An 18,507-nucleotide genomic window follows, 5' to 3' on the forward strand; every position below is an offset into this window, starting at 1 on the left:
AGGTCGGTTGACAATGTCTTACTTTCAGAATCATTGAACACTTCTCTCATTTCTTTCCTTACACTCATTTTCACTCCATTCAGCTTTTGTTTGTCAGCTAGGTTTTTACTTCTCTTGAATCTGAGATGAAGTGCTCTTTGTTTACGTTGTGCTTTTCTAACACAGCTATTAAGCCATGGTGGATCTTTCCCATCCCTTAAAACCTTATTCGGAACATACTTGTGTAGGGCATATTGTACAATGAAAACGAATTTTTTCCGTTTGTTCTCCACATCTTTATCCTCATCACTGAACGTTTGATGCTGACTGCTGAGATATTCTGAAATTTGTATCCTGTCTCACTTGCTGAGCAAATATATCCTCCTACCTTTCTTAACATTCCTTGTAGAATCCATTGTCATAGATGCTGTCACAGCCTTATGATCACTGATACCTTCCTCTACATTAACTGATTCGATACGTTCAGGTCTGTTTGTTGCCAGGAGGCCTAAGACGTTACCCTCACGAGTTGGTTCTCTATCTATCTGCTCAAGGTAATTTTCAGACAAGACATCCAGAACAGTGCCACACGATTCTCTGTCTCTGGCACGAGTTTTGATGGCATAACATACCCAATCTGTACCTGGCAAGTTGAAGTCACCCATATCCTGATTAAACAGTTTTTTGTTTGTTTTTTTTCCTTTGAGTTTCACTAAAGAAAATATTTTCATTTTGTGTCTTACTGTCTTTATGTACCTGAGTTTGAAAATTAATTATGGAGATCAAATTGTAGGTTTCCGCATCATTTTTGCTATATCAGAATCCTTTAGAAAATCTACATTCAAGTCGGCACAGGCTGTCAACTGTGTGCTGCTGTCTGACACATAGTACAATAAGGAATCCCAATGCCTCATAAACTGTTCAAAATTTCCCAGTGATGATTTTTACACTTTGAGCATATGTCATTTCGCTCCACAGTGGACCCAAAATGCAACAATTGTGGACGATCAGTCCACGAAGGTAGTATCCTTGTGAACGCACAGTTTGGTGTGTCAGCTTCGCAAAACATCACCATCACATTTGCCAGAGTACCGAGTTTTCAAGAAAGAATATAAGATCCAGGATTACAAATCTGTTAACTGTCTATTGTATACTGAGGCAAGGAAGAAATATGAATGCCTATATCCTTAGGATGTGACAGTGAATTATGTTAACATCCGGACCATTACTCCCACCATCGCCCGCATCTCGTGGTCGTGCGGTAGCGTTCTCGCTTCCCACGCCCGGGTTCCCGGGTTCGATTCCCAGCGGGGTCAGGGATTTTCTCTGCCTCGTGATGGCTGGGTGTTGTGTGCTGTCCTTAGGTTAGTTAGGTTTAAGTAGTTCTAAATTCTAGGGGACTGATGACCATGGATGTTAAGTCCCATAGTGCTCAGAGCCATTTTGAACTCCCACCATCACAGCCTTCCCCAAACCATATCTCTCACCACCCTCCTCTCCTGTGGTTCCCCCACTATCTTCTGCAGGAACTACTTCCCGCACCCTGCCAGTATTCTCCTTCTTCTGCTTCTACTGGTGACAGGGCTCCCTCTTAGGATCTGTCTCCCGGCAACCCCTAGACTGGAGGCCCGACGCCAAACAGTTGTTGCTGAAGGAGCCACAGCCTGTGGGTCCCAAGGCTGTCCGTCCGCTCACCTGTCCGTGCACTCAATGCAGACAGCCCCTGGAACCCCTTGCCCACCAAAGGTTATGAAGGCAAAGCAGAATAAGAATCGGAATTGCAACGAAGCTCCTCTGATACCACTGGGAGATGCCAGATCTCCTACTCCCCCCCCCCCCCCTTTTTCCACACAGCCAATATTTGTGGATGTGGTTCCCTCCCCACTGGTGACAGCCAGTGATCCTGCTGCATGACCAGCCCTTGTGGCCCTTTCATGCCTAACAAGCCTACCAGTTGTGTGATCATTCAGTGGAATTGTAATGGATACTACTGTCACTTGCTGGAACAACACCACCTTATTTCCTCTCCTTCTGTGGTTCGCATTGCTCTACAATAACCACATTTCACTGGTGAGTATTTTCCAATGCTCTGTGATTGTCGTGCATTCTTTTGTTACTGTGCTGGTCCTGAGATGGCATCTGAAGGGATGTGTACTTTTGGTCATACTTATGTCATTGCTTGAATGGATTGTCCTTTCTACCTTGTTGGAGAACATAATGGAGTGCATGCAAATAACCTCAGTGATTACCAGCCAGGCCACTTACTTAAGTTGAATTGACCATGTTAATCCAGCAACACCACCCTCCCCCCCCTTTCTTTTCTCCTATTTGGTGACTTCAACACACACCACCCCCTGTGGTGGAGTACCACTTTGTGTGGTAGGGGTCTTGTAATTGACTAGCTTCCCACAGACCATGATCTGAACCTCCTCAATAATAGCTTTCCTATCCACTTCAGTGCTACTGCCCATGGCACCTTTTCAGCTATCAACCTGATCTTCTTCCCTAATCTTGTGGCATCACTATGTTGATCACTAAATGATGAACTTTGTGACAGTGACCAATTTTCAGTGGTCTCATTGTTTCCTTGCCACTGTCAGACTGACTGACTACCATGTTGGGCACTTCACAGAGATAACTGACCTTTGTATGCTTCTGCTGTTACCTTCACTGCCTCTCTGTTGGGTTGTATTGATAAAGTGCATGGTGTCTCATTCTCAGATACGATGATCCACGCCAGAGGAACTTCTATTTGCATTCCTCCCTGGGGATGTATGGCTCTTCATCTCGTGTAGGCCTAGGTCTGTGGTCTTACGGTTCACTAGCATTCAACAGCTGTTCTGGCTCATGTCCTACAGGGTAATCTTTTTACCAATTCATTGATTCTTGCACGACACCTTTCTACCCGCTTTGCTACAATATTGGCATTGTCTTCATATCTGGCTACCTTTCTAGTGCAGAAGCCATAAGTTGAAGACATCCCTTTATGTTTCACTTGCTACCAATCTGAATCCTATGATGAAACCTTCTCTGACTAGGAACTACTTCAAGCTCTTCCCTCATCCCAGAACACAGCTCCAGGCCTTAATTTCAGTTCAATCAGATGATCCACCACCTGAATGTTTCCCAAAAGCAATATCTCCTCATAGTCTTCTACTGTCTGTGGCCTCAAGACGACTTTCCTTGGCAATGACAAGACAGCATAATTGTCCCAATCCTGAATGCAGGCAAGAACTCAATATCTCTCGATAGTTACCAGCCGATTAGCCTAACCAACAGATTATACTGAGCTCTCTACTCTAGGTGCCTTTTGTCCCCCTCTCAGTATGGTTTATGGGAGATAACTGAGAAAGGTGCGGATTCACATTTGGGAGGACGATGATTCAAACCCACATCCGGCCGTCCTGATTCAGGTTTTCTGTGTTTTCCCTAAATTTCTTCAGGCAAATGCCGGGATAGTTCCTTTGAAAGGGCACGGCCGACTTCCTTCCCCATGCTGCTGTTTGGCCCCCTCCACCGAATCGACCAACCAACCGATCAACTATGGGAGGGACAATCCACAACCAATGATCTGTCTAGATTGGAAACAGCAATCTGACAGTATTTTTCTAAACACAAACATCTTATTGCAGTCTTCTTTTTTTTTTTATCTGCATAAGGCATATGGCACTAGGTGTCATCACATTTTACTCACACTCCATGACTGGGGCTTTAGAAGTCCCCTACCAATTTTTGTTCATCAGCTTTTAACACCCCGGGTGTTCTGGGTTGGAGTCAGCAGTTCCTCACAGGGCCAAGAGAATGGCATTCCATAGGGCTGTGTGTTGAGTTTCACTCTTTTTGTCATCACCATTAGTAGACTAATGACCTTTGGGGGATCACAGGTCACCCCTTCATTGTGTGTCGACTATTTTTGCGTTTGGTACCGCTCCCACTTTGTAGCCACTGCTTAATGCCAGCTCCAAGGTGCTGTACTGTGGGCCTCTGCATTGGCTTTTTCCCATGGTTTCCAGTTCTCTCCTACAAAATACAGATTATGCATTTCTTCCATTGTACCATGGTCAATCCTCACCTGGAACTCTGGAACTCTATGTAGGTACTCAGTACCCAGAAGTTGTTGGGACTGTTTTTCTTTTCTCAACTGAACTATGGTTTCGAGGTTTATGGCTCTGTGGTTCCTTCAGCTTTAAAACTGTTAGACACAGTCCATCATCGTGGAATGCGTCTGGCCTCCGGCGTCTTTTGGACTAGTCTCGTAGACATCCTTGCTGAAGTGGGGATCTTCCCCATCCTGATTTGATGGTACCAGCTCTTGATTTCCTGTGAAATCACCATTCAGCAATTCCCTGATCATTCGACATATCACTTTGTCCTTACACACGAGGGATGTTGTCCCGATTCCTGCCCTCAGTTGGGATTACCAGTTGGAATCTGCCTTGCTTGCCTTAGCTGAGATCTCCAACTCCTCTCTTGGGCCGTGCTCCCCATGTTTTCTCGTGCTAAGGATTAGGACCAATGTCTTCTAAGGTTCTAAAGTCTCAGTCCCCCCCCCCCCCCCCCATGACCCTTTGGTGACTGTTACATCCACTTCTTCAAGACTTCCGGGATGCTTCCATCTTTTACACTGACAGCTCTAAAACTGTGGATAAGACGGGATATGTTTATACATCTCCTGCCAGTATGGAATGTCATTCACTGCAGGGAATGTGTGTTGCGGGTCTCTACTGTTCTGACTTTCTTGCTGATATTTGTCGTGCTGCCTGTTCAATTGTCTTCATCTGACTCCCAAGTCTTATGGGTATGGGAATGAACTGGTCAACTGTTTGGCTAAAGAAGCACATACTCACTCCTTGTTAGCTTTGTTGACACCAGGTGCAGATTTGTGAATGCATTTTAGATATGTGCTTGATCAGAAATGGAATTGCATCTGGTGGGCTATTGCCTCATCTGATAGACAACAAGATGCTGCAGAGCATGGTTTTCTTCCTTCCAGTTCTCCCAGAAAGAATGCACAGTCCTATATGTCTTCTCTGCGTCAGTCATACCAGGTTAACCTGTAGCTTTATTTTACATAATGAGCTATCCCCCACATTGTGGTTGTGGAACCTTATAGACAGTAGCTCATATCTTGGTGGAATGCCCTCTTCTTTTGGCCTCGATGCTAACAAGGGAAACTCCCCATCACAACCTCATAATATTTAGTGCTCAGTGGAAAGCCCATCAAAAACTTAACGCAGATCAAGCATGAAAACAGGAAGAATGTGTACTGAACTGCAGGGAAAAAAATAAGAAACAGTGAATGATCCAAGAACAAGAAACAATAAAGAGCAGCCCAAAGCAGCAGCGGTGTCATGGGTAAGTGGTCATAGTGTTGGACTGCCAAGCGGGCGAGCCATGTTCAAAACTCCCTCGTGCCATTTATTTATTTATTACAACATTATGAACTGTCCGTCCGGTCATTGAAATATCTGTTCTCTTTCTGTGGTCTTGGTAGTTGTTTATAGAATATCAGTCATGTGGTAAGAATACAAATTGCCGCAAGTGAATGTGATGAGTAGTGAGAGCAGGTGAGATACCACATAGCCATCTCACAGAAATGAAAACAACAAATAAAAAGGTGTGAACTATGTTACAAGAAAGGAATTCAAGAGTCCAGACTTCCAAAATTGAATGCAACTTCAAAAACGTTAAAAACATATGTTTTGTCAGAGCACAGAGAAACTGTCTGATTGTGAAACTGTTGCATTCATTTATTGCAGCTTATGTGACAAACTGTTATGTTGTCATCATTTCCTTGGGAGTCATCACATTCACAGTCATATGAACACCTATATTGGGCAGGAGATATATCTTACTCACTCACCAGTCATACAAATTAGGTGCATCAATAAAAGATTCCTATCATATGACACACACACTATCACTAATGCCATATATGACACACCTGACACATTTTTCTGTGGAGGATTTGGTTGGCTTGTCGCCTAGTTATCAAATGTTTATGGTTCCCATTCGAAAGCCACTTCCTTTTGGCTGCTAATAGAGTGGTTGTGCAGAATCAACTGTCATTATAGGTCCCTAACTTACACCTTGCTGTTGCAAATGGATATTACACCACGACACAGACACAACTTTAAATAAAACTAACATGAGAGGGGGGAGGGTTGGCACGAGGGAGGTTTGAACACAGGTCACCCCACTTGGCAATTAAACAGCATTACCACTTAATGACGACGTCATTTCTCATCCTGGCTGCTTTATATTGTACTTGTTGTTCTTGGACTGTTCACTGTTTCTAGTTCCCTTTTTTATTCCACAGTCTACTACACCTTCTTCCTGTTTTCATGCTTGATGTGTGTTCAGTTTTTGACGGGCTATCCATTGAGGCCTCATACCATTAAATGTGACCGGGGTGTGGCGGGGAGTTTCCCTTATAAGTATGGATTTATGGAATCATTGCCGCTAATATTGGTAGATGATTCACAGGTGGTTGGGATGGTTCTGTTTGCTCCATGAGAGTGATTTTTATTCTGAGTTAAAATGTTTTAATCTACCTCCAGAACAGGGGCAGAGTGGTTAGGTATGGGACAACTTCCATTGTAATCTAGGTCTGGGTCGACTACTGACCCTTCCTCCTTGACCAGGATTCTGTTTGCCTTCTTTCTTCTGCACCCAAATTTCTGTTCTGGGTGTTGCACCTTGTTGGATAGTGGGCGCTCTTGACTATTATGGATCTGGAGCAGGGCAGCTGTGGGCGGGACGTGTCCCGTTGCATGCAGAGCACCAGAGATACCTACCTGCTGACTTCCCTGTCTCCTTCATCTTGCTTTTATTATTGGTTTAGTCTATCTGCCCTCCACCCTAGAAACACCATCAGCACACCCACCTCCATTAAACAACAGCCTACCACACCCATGTTCCCAAAGGACAATCCCATGTACGCGCACACACACACACACACACACACACACACACACACACACACTTAAAACTAATGTCGGTTCTTTTTAGAAAATTGCCGAGGGGAAATATGATCTGGTCTTCTCCTAAGAAACTTTTAGGCTCATATCAACTGGTTCAAATGGCAATAATCAAACAAAATCGTAGAGAAATCACATTCGGAAGGACGACTGTTCAATCCTGTCTCCGGCCGTCCTGATTTAGGTTTTCCGTGATTTCCCTAAATCCTTTCAAAGGGCACGGCCGATTTCCTTCCCCGTCCTTCCCTAACCCGTTGTCGACGGGACATTAAACAGTAATCTCCTCCTCCTCCCTCATAGAGAAATTGTGAATCAGAAAAGGACTAGGCATAGATTCAGACCGCTTCCAAAATTAAAAAAGTCCATAGATTGACAAAAAATTTATGTCAGACAACAGGAATGAATTCATAAAAAGCTTCATACTTCAGACAATGGGAAATTAGGATGAGATTAGAGAAGGAATTATAGAAATGGCGAAAGAGTGAGAACAACCACAAAAATAGAGGAGACATATTTGGTGGAATAATGAGACAAAGCAGTAGAACGTAGACTGACTGCTTGGAAAAAATGGAACTCCAGCAAAAAGGAAAGTGACTGGAACACAGTCACTAAAATCAGAAAACAGACATCAGAATTATTCAAACAGAGAAACAGAAATATGACAAAAATGATTAGAGACATAGATACAAATTTCAAACAGAACAACTCTAGGGCATTCTACAAAGTTTTCAAAGAATTTAAAGATTCATCAGGCAAACTGATTACCAATGATGACAGCAACTGTGAGTTATAAGCAAAATACTTCGAAAATCTTCTAAACTGTAAGGAACCAACACACTGACTAATTTTCAGGCAGCCTCAAAAGCAAAACCCATATTCAGAGCTGCCATCACTGCATCAAATTCAACAATACATTGGCTAACTGAAAAACAACAGGACGTGTTAGCTGAAATGTGGAAACTGGGAGGGAAACGGGTGGCTAAACTATTCATGAGGTTATTACAGATTGCTGGAAGAAACGAAGAATACAGGACAGAAACCAACAATTACCAAGCTATATCTGTACTTCGTATAACATTGTATACAAAGCTCTACCGAATAAGATAGAAGACCAAGCAAAACACACAATTGGTGAGTACCAAGTGGGTTTCAGGAAAAAATAGATCATGCACAGAGCAGAAGTTTCTGAATCCTTCAGAATTAAAACAAAACAGGGCGATGGGCTCTTAGTGATTGTTTTTAGTCTAGTCTTAGACAAGGTCACGAGAGAGTAGGGTAGAGAACTACAAGAGAAAACCTTGAAGGAGTCATTGTAGGAAGAGGAAGATTTGAAGTTAAATGTCTTGCTTTTGCTGATGACATTGCAATAATTTCCAAAGCCAAACAAATGTAAAGGTAGAAACACTTTGCAAAATTGTGGCTAAAATTGGCTTACAAATATCGTATGAGAAACTGGAATACATTGAACATAAACACGACAGAGAAAAATGTATTCAAACACAACACAGAAACATTAAAAGAATTGACAAGTTTAAGTATTTGGGAGAATGTGTACTATCAAATGGATTAGATAATACCACAAGTAAAGAAATGCCGAAGGAAATGGAGTTAGCATATAGGCTCACTAGAAACTGATACAATAAAGATTGGTATCACCCCAGGCAAACATTAAACATCAAGCTAAAGTAATTAAGTGGAAGCAATTCATGAATCTGAATGCCCAACAATGAATAAAAGAGGTGAACAAGAAGAACTGGAAAAGAAAGGAAGGAAAATACTCAGAAAAACGTTAAGACCAGAACTGAAAAAGAAAGGAAGGAAAATACTCAGAAAAACATTAAGACCACCAAAGTATGAAGATAATAACTGGACAAAGAGGAACAATGAAGATCTATAAAGAAACGTAGAAACAGTTGCAGACACAGTAAGGAAGAGGAGATTAAAGTTTTACTGCCATATTTGCAGAATGAATGACACTACAGGATGGCTGGAAGAGACAAAAAGGGATCTGAGAAAACTTAATGTCACAGAATAAATTATACAGGACACGGAAAATTTCAGGCTACTGATCAATACTGCATCCAACAACAAAAATTACAACCTAGGAGGATGATGTCAAACGAACAAAGGCGGGCCATCAACCAATCCACAAGTAGTTCTGGGAAGATAAGAAGAAAAAGATTGTACATTAGTCTTCGCTTATAAGTGGTGTATAATTCGCAGAATTCTGTAATAAAAAAAGGCCAACAACAGACTTCAAAACAGCACTGTACAGCAAAGAACAATAACTTCCAGTGCAACACTCCAAAAAATCCAGCATAATCCTTTAGCGATTTGTTTCTTGGCCTTACCCCTGGTCTCTTGTGCCCGCCATCTTCATCCTTTGAATCATCCAGGGCATCATCATCCATTCACTTCAGATGCTCGTACCATACCATATACCTTGGGTACACAATCTAGTTGCAAGAATGTTGTGAGTCGCTGTGTGAGAGTGAATGTTTGGTTCAGTAAGACTGCATACTAATCTGCAACTGCAGTATAGACCAGTATTTATCGGTGTTCTACACAATCTCGTCATTCTGTTTAATTAATTAATTTATTTATTTTAATTACAGATCCTGCTAGTGTATGTTGGTTGTATTTTTACACTTTTCATAGTTGTAGGTAATACAATTGTAATAATTCTGAAACTGTATGACACACACAATCCTGAGATATCTTCTCAGGTCATACCAGACTTATAAAATAGATAAAGTTTTTGCTTTTAAGCATCACATTATTTTAAATACAGTCATGAAATACATGTAAGCTAAATCCTGGTTCTTTGTGTATGCAGTGACATAAACCTCTTAGATGATGATCTGGAAGATGATATTGACTATGATCTTGGTAATGAAGATGAAGATCGTCTTCTGGCAGATGATTATGAGCTACAGGTATGATATCTGTATTCTATTAAAACAATAATTATCTTAAAATTGTTTTCACTTTGGATTTTTTAATACCATCTCTTCTTTGTAGGATTCCTCTGAGCTGGAGGGTCATGATCATGGAGAAATACTGGAGTCAGATGAGAAGAGTTTTGTGTAAGTATGGATTTTGGTAATTATTAAGATTTCTGCAATAATAATAATAATAAACCCCGTGGAGGCCCAGGAAAAGAATAGGCCTCCGGTATGTTCTGCCAGTCGTAAAAGGCGACGAAAAGAACAAACCACTAATAGGGCTAACCCCCCTTTTAGTGTGATTAGTTGGTTCAGGACAGAACTAATGAAGCCTCGGACAAGCGCTGTCATGGTCAGGGACGACGCTTGAACCCTATGCCCGTCCACAATGGTAACGACACTGCTAGCCACACGGCAAATGATTTAAATCCAAATAGAGGTGTTTTGCAGGATATGCTTCCTGCAACCACTCTAGAAGGAAAACAAAGACAGAGGATGAGATGGTCAGATGAAGTTAACCGACACCTCATGTTCTATTATTACGAAGCAACAAACTTAGGAACCAACACAACTGGATACAGATCACAAGTATACACAACATTTATTACCAGATACCCAGAATTAAAATTTTTAACAGAACAACGACTAGCTGATCAGATCCGTGTAATAATCAAAAATAACAGGATACCACAGTCAGAATTAGAAAACATCAAACAACAAGTACAACAAATACTGGAACAAAATAATGTGCAATCAGAAGGAGAAGAAAATACGGTAATGGACTCAAACATCCGAGAGCAAACAAACAAAGAACAACACGCATCAATTAAACAATCAGAGGAAAATGAAATCTTAAGACAGCCACCAGAACAAGCACAAATAGAACATGAAGTGACACAAATGTTAGGTATAGAAGAAAAATTTCGGTTGACATATATAGAATACAAAGACACAAATACAGACTTTAGACCATTCTTGCATAGCCCACCAAATAACCTACAAGTCGAAACAATAACAACTATCAACACAATCATACACAAGAAAATAAAAGAAAATACAACTATGGAGGAGTTACAACTGGTTTATGTAGGAGCACTCACTACACTAAATATACACACTAGGCAGAGATCAGAACCAACCAACACACAGAAGAAACCCACAAAACCAGCATGGCAACACAGGCTACAGATCAGAATAGAAAAACTGAGAAGAGACATCGGACAGCTAACACAATTTATAAGAAATGAAATATCAGACAAAAAACAAGAAAGGTTAGGTAAAATCTCACAACAAGGAGCAATGGAGCAATTACATGAAAAGAAGCAGAAATTACAAGCATTGGCCAAATGACTTAGAAGATATAAAAAAAGTGAAAATAGAAGGAAACAAAACCAAACATTCAACACAAACCAAAAGAAATTTTACCAGACAATAGGTAACACACACATTAAAATAGACAATCCGCCAAACATAACAGACATGGAACACTTCTGGAGCAACATATGGTCAAACCCGGTGGATACAAGCAGAAACAGACTCATACAAGATGATACCACAAATGCCTGAAGTGATAATTTTGCAACATGAAGTCACCCGAGCAATTAATTCTACGCACAATTGGAAAGCCCCTGGAAATGATAAAATAGCAAATTTCTGACCAAAGAAGTTCACCTCAACACATTCACATCTAATTAAATTATTTAACAATTACATTGCAGACCCATACACGGTCCCTGATACACTTACACAAGGAATAACTTATCTGAAACCAAAAGATCAAGCAGACACAGCAAACCCAGCAAAATATCCCCCCATAACATGCCTACCAACAATATACAAAATATTAACTTCAGTCATTACACAGAAATTAATGACACATACAACACAGAACAAAATTAGTCGCCGCACTATGCATACATTGATTACCAAAAAGCTTTTGATAGTGTACCCCACTCATGGTTACTACAGATTTTGGAAATATACAAAGTAGATCCTAAATTAATACAGTTCCTAAACATAGTAATGGAAAACTTGGAAAACCACACTTAATATCCAAACAAATTCAAATATCACCACATCACAGCCAATGCAGATTAAGTGTGGAATATACTAAGGAGACTCATTAAGTCCTTTCTGGTTCTGCCTTGCTCTGAACCCACTATCCAACATGCTAAATAATACAAATTATGGATATAATATTACTGGAACATACCAACACAAAATCACACATTTGCTATACATGGATGGTCTAAAACTACTGGCAGCAACAAATCAACAACTCAACCAATTACTAAAGATAACAGAAGTATTCAGCAACGATATAAATATGGCTTTTGGAACAGACAAAAGTAAGAAAAATAGCATAGTCAAGGGAAAACACACTAAACAAGAAGATTACATATTGGATAACCACAGCGACTGCATAGAAACGATGGAAAAAACAGATGCCTATAAATATCTAGGATACAGACAAAAAATAGGAATAGATAATACAAATATTAAAGAAGAACTAAAAGAAAAATATAGACAAAGACTAACAAAAATACTGAAAACAGAATTGACAGCAAGAAACAAGACAAAAGCTATAAATACTTATGCTATACCAATATTGACCTACTCATTTGGAGTAGTGAAATGGAGTAACACAGACCTAGAAGCACTCAATACACTTACACGATCACAATGCCACAAATATAGAATACATCACATACATTCAGCAACAGAAAGATTCACATTAAGCAGAAAGGAAGGAGGAAGGCGATTTATTGACATAAAAAAAACCTACATTATGGACAGGTAGACAATTTAAGAAAATTCTTTCTAGAACGAGCAGAAACTAACAAAATACACAAAGCAATCACTCATATAAATATATCGGCTACACCACTGCAATTTCATAACCACTTCTACAACCCTTTAGATCACATAACATCAACAGATATGAAGAAAGTAAATTGGAAAAAGAAAACACTACATGGCAAATACCCGTATCATCTAACACAGCCACACATCGATCAAGACACATCCAACACATGGCTAAGAAAAGGCAATATATACAGTGAGACGGAAGGATTCATGATTGCAATCAAACAATAAACACCAGATATTACGGCAAGCATATTATTAAAGATCCCAATACCACAACAGATAAATGCAGACTTTGCAAACAACAAATAGAAACAGTAGACCACTCACAAGTGGATGTACAATACTAGCAAATACAGAATACCCCAGAAGACATGACAATGTAGCAAAAATAATACATCAACAGCTTACCATGCAACATAAACTAATAAAACAACACGTTCCCATATACAAGTATGAACCACAAAATGTACTGGAGAATGATGAATACAAATTATACTGGAACAGAACCATTATAACAGATAAAACAACACCACATAACAAGCCTGACATCATACTCACCAATAAAAAGAAGAAATTAACACAACTAATCGAAATATCCATACCCAATACAACAAATATACAGAAGAAAACAGGAGAAAAAATTGAAAAATACATCCAACTGGTTGAGGAAGTCGGGGACATGTGGCTTCAGGATATAGTTGACATACCAATTATACTATCAACTACAGGAGTCATACCACACAGTATCCACCGGTACATCAACGCAATACAGCTACATCCAAACGTATATATACAACTACAGAAATCTGTAATTATTGATACATGTTAAATTACCTGAAAGTTCCTAAATGCAATGTAACATATACTTTACAGTTAAAAGGAAGTCACGCTTGATCAAGGTCCGCGTCACTTTCCATTTTTAACCAGACATAACGTCTGAGAAAGAAAAGAAATAATAATAATAGTGCTTGGATAAGATGCAGATAAAAATAAAAACCATTGTTTTGCAGAGTACTGAATTGCCATTACCATTCACATTTTTAGAACATCTGTAGGCCATACATACCCAACTTGTCATTGCAGAGCACTTTGAACCATATCTGGAATAATTATTATTATTATTTAATATGTGATACATTACTTCAAAATATGTCTTCACAAGCAAACTGCTTCATCTGCTACGATATGAGCTACACTTATCTGTGAAGAAACAAATGTCAAACAGTGAGATATTTTCACCCTTTATTTGTCATAATGTTAAAACATTACAGTGTTGTTTGTACAGAGTGTGTCATAATTAATGGCACAAATGAATACAGTTGGAAATACATTATATTAGAAGCAGAAAAGTGTCAGTAAATGTGTCGCATACTGCAAGAGCTGTGAGCACTTATTCAGTAAAAGAGATATGTTTCACAGTAGCGAAAGTGAAGTAGTGCTCGTAGCTCTTAAGATATGCACTTTAGAGCACATTCTATGAAACATTTTTTCTTGTTTTGCTCAATGCTACCACTTCTCAAAATATCGAAAGGAGAGAGCGTGCAGTAGAAGAGATTTGTTTCACAGTATTGAAGGTATGCAATTTAGAGCCCATGTTTGCCGAGACTCTTTTGCTTCTAGTATCACGTTCTTTCAACTGTAGGCAAGAATGTTATAGTAATGTAGTACTCTCCACAGCAGAGATGATTATTTACAGGTTTTTTTCGTATTCACAATTGGTGGCAGCACAATTATACTTACCATGTATAAAATACTTTCATTAGTACAGAAGCTAGAGAAGTAGTTCAAAACTAAAAAAATTCCAGTAAACAGAAAACTCCGGGTTGGAATATCAACAATGTGAGGAAAAGATAGATTGCTATTTACCATAAAGATGACATGTTACGATGCAGACAGGAACAACTAAAAGACACTTTATGCATTAGCTTTTGACCACAGCCTTCATCAGAAAAAGAAACACACGCACATTCCTTCACACAAGCGAGCACACCTCACACACACATGACCGCCATCTCCGGCAGCTCGGGCCAAAGTATAACTGTCACATAGAATGGAAGCTGCCGTCTGGAGGGGGCAGGAAAGGAAAAAGATAGCAGTATATTGGTTGTGTGCTAAAATATGCAGGACTAGTTTGCCAGTAGGTGCAGTGTTAGGATGTTATGGGGCTGGGAGGGGGAGAAACAGGGTGTGACAAAGGAGAGGAGTAGGGAAAGGTGGGTGGGTGCATTGGCAGAGTGTGGTACACAAAGAGGGAGGGAGACCAGAATATGGAGAAGGTGATAGGGCAGAGGGAGTGGAAACTGTTGGGTGGAGGGTGTGGGAAACAGTGTGTTACCATAGGTTGAGGCCAGGATGATTTAGGGAGCAGAGAATGTGTTGTAAGGATAAGTCCCATCTGTGCAGTTCAGAAAAGCTGGTGGTGGAGGGAAGGATCCAGATGGCTTGGGTATTAAAGCAGCCATTGAAATCAAGCATGATATGTTCGCCGCATTTTGTGCCACAGGGCAGTGACCGTTCAATCTGGTGGACAGCTGGTTGATAGTCATATAAAAGGCTGTGCAGCGATTGCAGCAGAGCTGCTTTCACAGGTGGCAGCAATTGCAAAATGATGATACACAAACCTTATGATATGAACTTTCATTTCATTCATACTTATTGTTCATAAACATTATAGATGATCAGCTTGTCATGAACTATTTCAATTTAACATCACAGGTCACTAACCTACATATGCCATTATTACCTAATGAGTATTAACAAATGGCATTGTAGTTAAACATGTTGTTTTGAGTAGAACTTTGTACGGTTACTCCCAGACACAGACTGACTGACATGGAACATTACATCATAGTATGTGACGGACATAAGTTTTTCACAATGAGTTACACTTGACAACTGATTTAACATTGCATGGTGAAAACTGGACATAGATTATGCTCTTACTGACTAGATACCACCTGCCTGAGGCTTTGTGCGCAACACCTGTTTATAGACACACATATTACAGAAATTACAAAATGGTGAAATACAGGAGTGTTATATTTTATAAATGACAATCAGAAAATTTCTGTTTGAGGGCATTGCTGCAGTGAAGCAACATAGCATGACCTTGATGCTGGTATATAAGTGCTGACATGTAGGCAAGGAATTAGTGTGGCATTCATGTCTTTCAAATGTGTGTGCGGTAAAAGTGGAGACATGAACTAGGTGATGTTATAATCAAATTCATCCAAGTAGGACCAGTGTGCCATTATCTCTTTCTTGGTTGCCGAAGGACAGTCACCAGTAGACTTCCATCAGAGAATGAAGAATGTGTGTGGGGCAGCATATCTGTTGAAAACTACCATTGTGAAGTGGTGCACCAAGTGCTGTGCTGGCCATGATTTGACACAAGACACTGGTCAATCTGGGAGGTCAGCCTCAGCTGGGAGGCCCAATTAGGAGACACTGTACTACCCCCCCTATAGTCCATGTGAATACCACGCCTTTGGTGCCTTAGAAAAGGCCTTGAAGGGTTGACGATTTGTGTCAGACGAGAATGAGCAGCAGTCAGTTATGGACTTCTTCACACAGCAGGAGATGATGTTTTACCAAACAGATATCCTCCACCTGGTGAATTGGTAGGATAATTGCCTCAATGCTCTCAGTGATTTCACATCATCAGCGTACTGCTTCTGGGCTGTATGGTCTACGAATTGAAACTTTTTTATCAACACTTATAGATATTAACATAAAAAAATAGAAAAAATGAGAAATATGAAATATGATAGGCAGTGAAGTGAATTTGTCCAACCAAAAGCTGTACAATAACAAAATGACAAAATAAAAGGTAACATATTATTAGAGGGAAGTTTTAATCTATACACTTCTCAAATTTTGCCAAGAATTTTCTAGAAAATGAGATTATCCAGTTGGAATAATTAGTAAGCTAACATGTTATTTTAGAAGTCTATATTTTTGGAAACAGAAAAATCAGGGCTACAAAAATGTAACACTGGATTTTATAGAGAATTGTAACTTGGAGACTAGGTTTCTGGAACACAAAAAATTATGAACACAATTAACTTTTGAAATACCAAGTTTTTGTACAAATTATGATGTTTACAACAACAAAAATAATCAATTTTTGACAATATGATGTAATTGGACAGATACGAAATTTACTCACCAAGTGGTGGCATGTGTGTGTTCTCCTGCCACCATTTGGTGAGTAGATTTTGTATCTATCCAATTACATTACAAAGTATAATGTCTGTCTGAAAGAGAAAATGCGGAGATTTCATATAAACTCAGTCAATCATAAAACAAATAATTTTTAGTGGGGAAGAATTTTGATGTGCCCATATTTTAAGAGATGCTGTAAATTACTTTCTTTAAATAAAATGTTTCCATGTGAGCTAAATATACTATTGTTACCACCAATCAGTAAGTAGCACCACAAATAATTGAAGTCCAGCAATGCACAGCATGAATAAGAAATTGATTATTTTATGGAACTAGCTGTACATGCACTACTAATGAAAGGAGATCACAAAAGAAAAGAAAAAGAGCAGTCAAATGGAACTACACGGTTCCAGAGACCTTGTCAAGTCTCAAACATCTACGGGGCTATTACAAATGATTGAAGCGATTTCATAAATTCACTGTAGCTCCATTCATTGACATATGGTCACGACACACACTACAGATACGTAGAAAAACTCATAAAGTTTTGTTCGGCTGAAGCCGCACTTCAGGTTTCTGCCGCCAGAGCGCTCGAGAGCGCAGTGAGACAAAATGGCGACAGGAGCCGAGAAAGCGTATGTCGTGCTTGAAATGCACTCACATCAGTCAGTCATAACAGTGCAACGACACTTCAGGACGAAGTTCAACAAAGATCCACCAACTGCTAGCTCCATTCGGCGATGGTATGCGCAGTTTAAAGCTTCTGGATGCCTCTGTAAGGGGAAATCAACGGGTCGGCCTGCAGTGAGCGAAGAAACGGTTGAACGCGTGCAGGCAAGTTTCACGCGTAGCCCGCGGAAGTCGACGAATAAAGCAAGCAGGGAGCTAAACGTACCACAGCCGACGGTTTGGAAAATCTTACGGAAAAGGCTAAAGCAGAAGCCTTACCGTTTACAATTGCTACAAGCCCTGACACCCGATGACAAAGTCAAACGCTTTGAATTTTCGGCGCGGTTGCAACAGCTCATGGAAGAGGATGCGTTCAGTGCCAAACTTGTTTTCAATGATGAAGCAACATTTTTTCTTAATGGTGAAGTGAACAGACACAATGTGCGAATCTGGGCGGTAGAGAATCCTCACGCATTCGTGCAGCCAATTCGCAATTCACCAAAAGTTAATGTGTTTTGTGCAGTCTCACGGTTTAAAGTTTACGGCCCCTTTTTCTTCTGCGAAAAAAACGTTACAGGACACGTGTATCTGGACATGCTGGAAAATTGGCTCATGCCACAACTGGAGACCGACAGCGCCGACTTCATCTTTCAACAGGATGGTGCTCCACCGCACTTCCATCACAATGTTCGGCATTTCTTAAACAGGTGATTGGAAAACCGATGGATCGGTTGTGGTGGAGATCATGATCAGCAATTCGTGTCATGGCCTCCACGCTCTCCCGACTTAACCCCGTGCGATTTCTTTCTGTGGGGTTATCTGAAAGATTCAGTGTTTAAACCTCCTCTACCAAGAAACGTGCCAGAACTGCGAGCTCGCATCAACGATGCTTTCGAACTCAT

General features: G+C 40.2%; 1 protein-coding gene across 2 annotated transcripts in view; it reads left to right on the forward strand.

The window, feature by feature from the left end:
• The window catches only part of LOC126199239 (RNA-binding protein 33-like), a 222,544-nt gene that overhangs the window by 14,127 nt on the left and 189,910 nt on the right, over positions 1-18,507 (forward strand). For both annotated transcript variants that reach the window (XM_049936032.1, XM_049936031.1), the window contains exons 2-3: positions 9,796-9,895; positions 9,981-10,045. In XM_049936032.1, the coding sequence (XP_049791989.1) occupies positions 9,796-9,895; positions 9,981-10,045 (165 nt within the window). The remainder of the gene's footprint in view (positions 1-9,795; positions 9,896-9,980; positions 10,046-18,507) is intronic.

Source organism: Schistocerca nitens, chromosome 8 (genome assembly GCF_023898315.1).
Source record: "Schistocerca nitens isolate TAMUIC-IGC-003100 chromosome 8, iqSchNite1.1, whole genome shotgun sequence".
Classification (NCBI taxonomy): Eukaryota; Metazoa; Arthropoda; class Insecta; order Orthoptera; family Acrididae; genus Schistocerca; species Schistocerca nitens.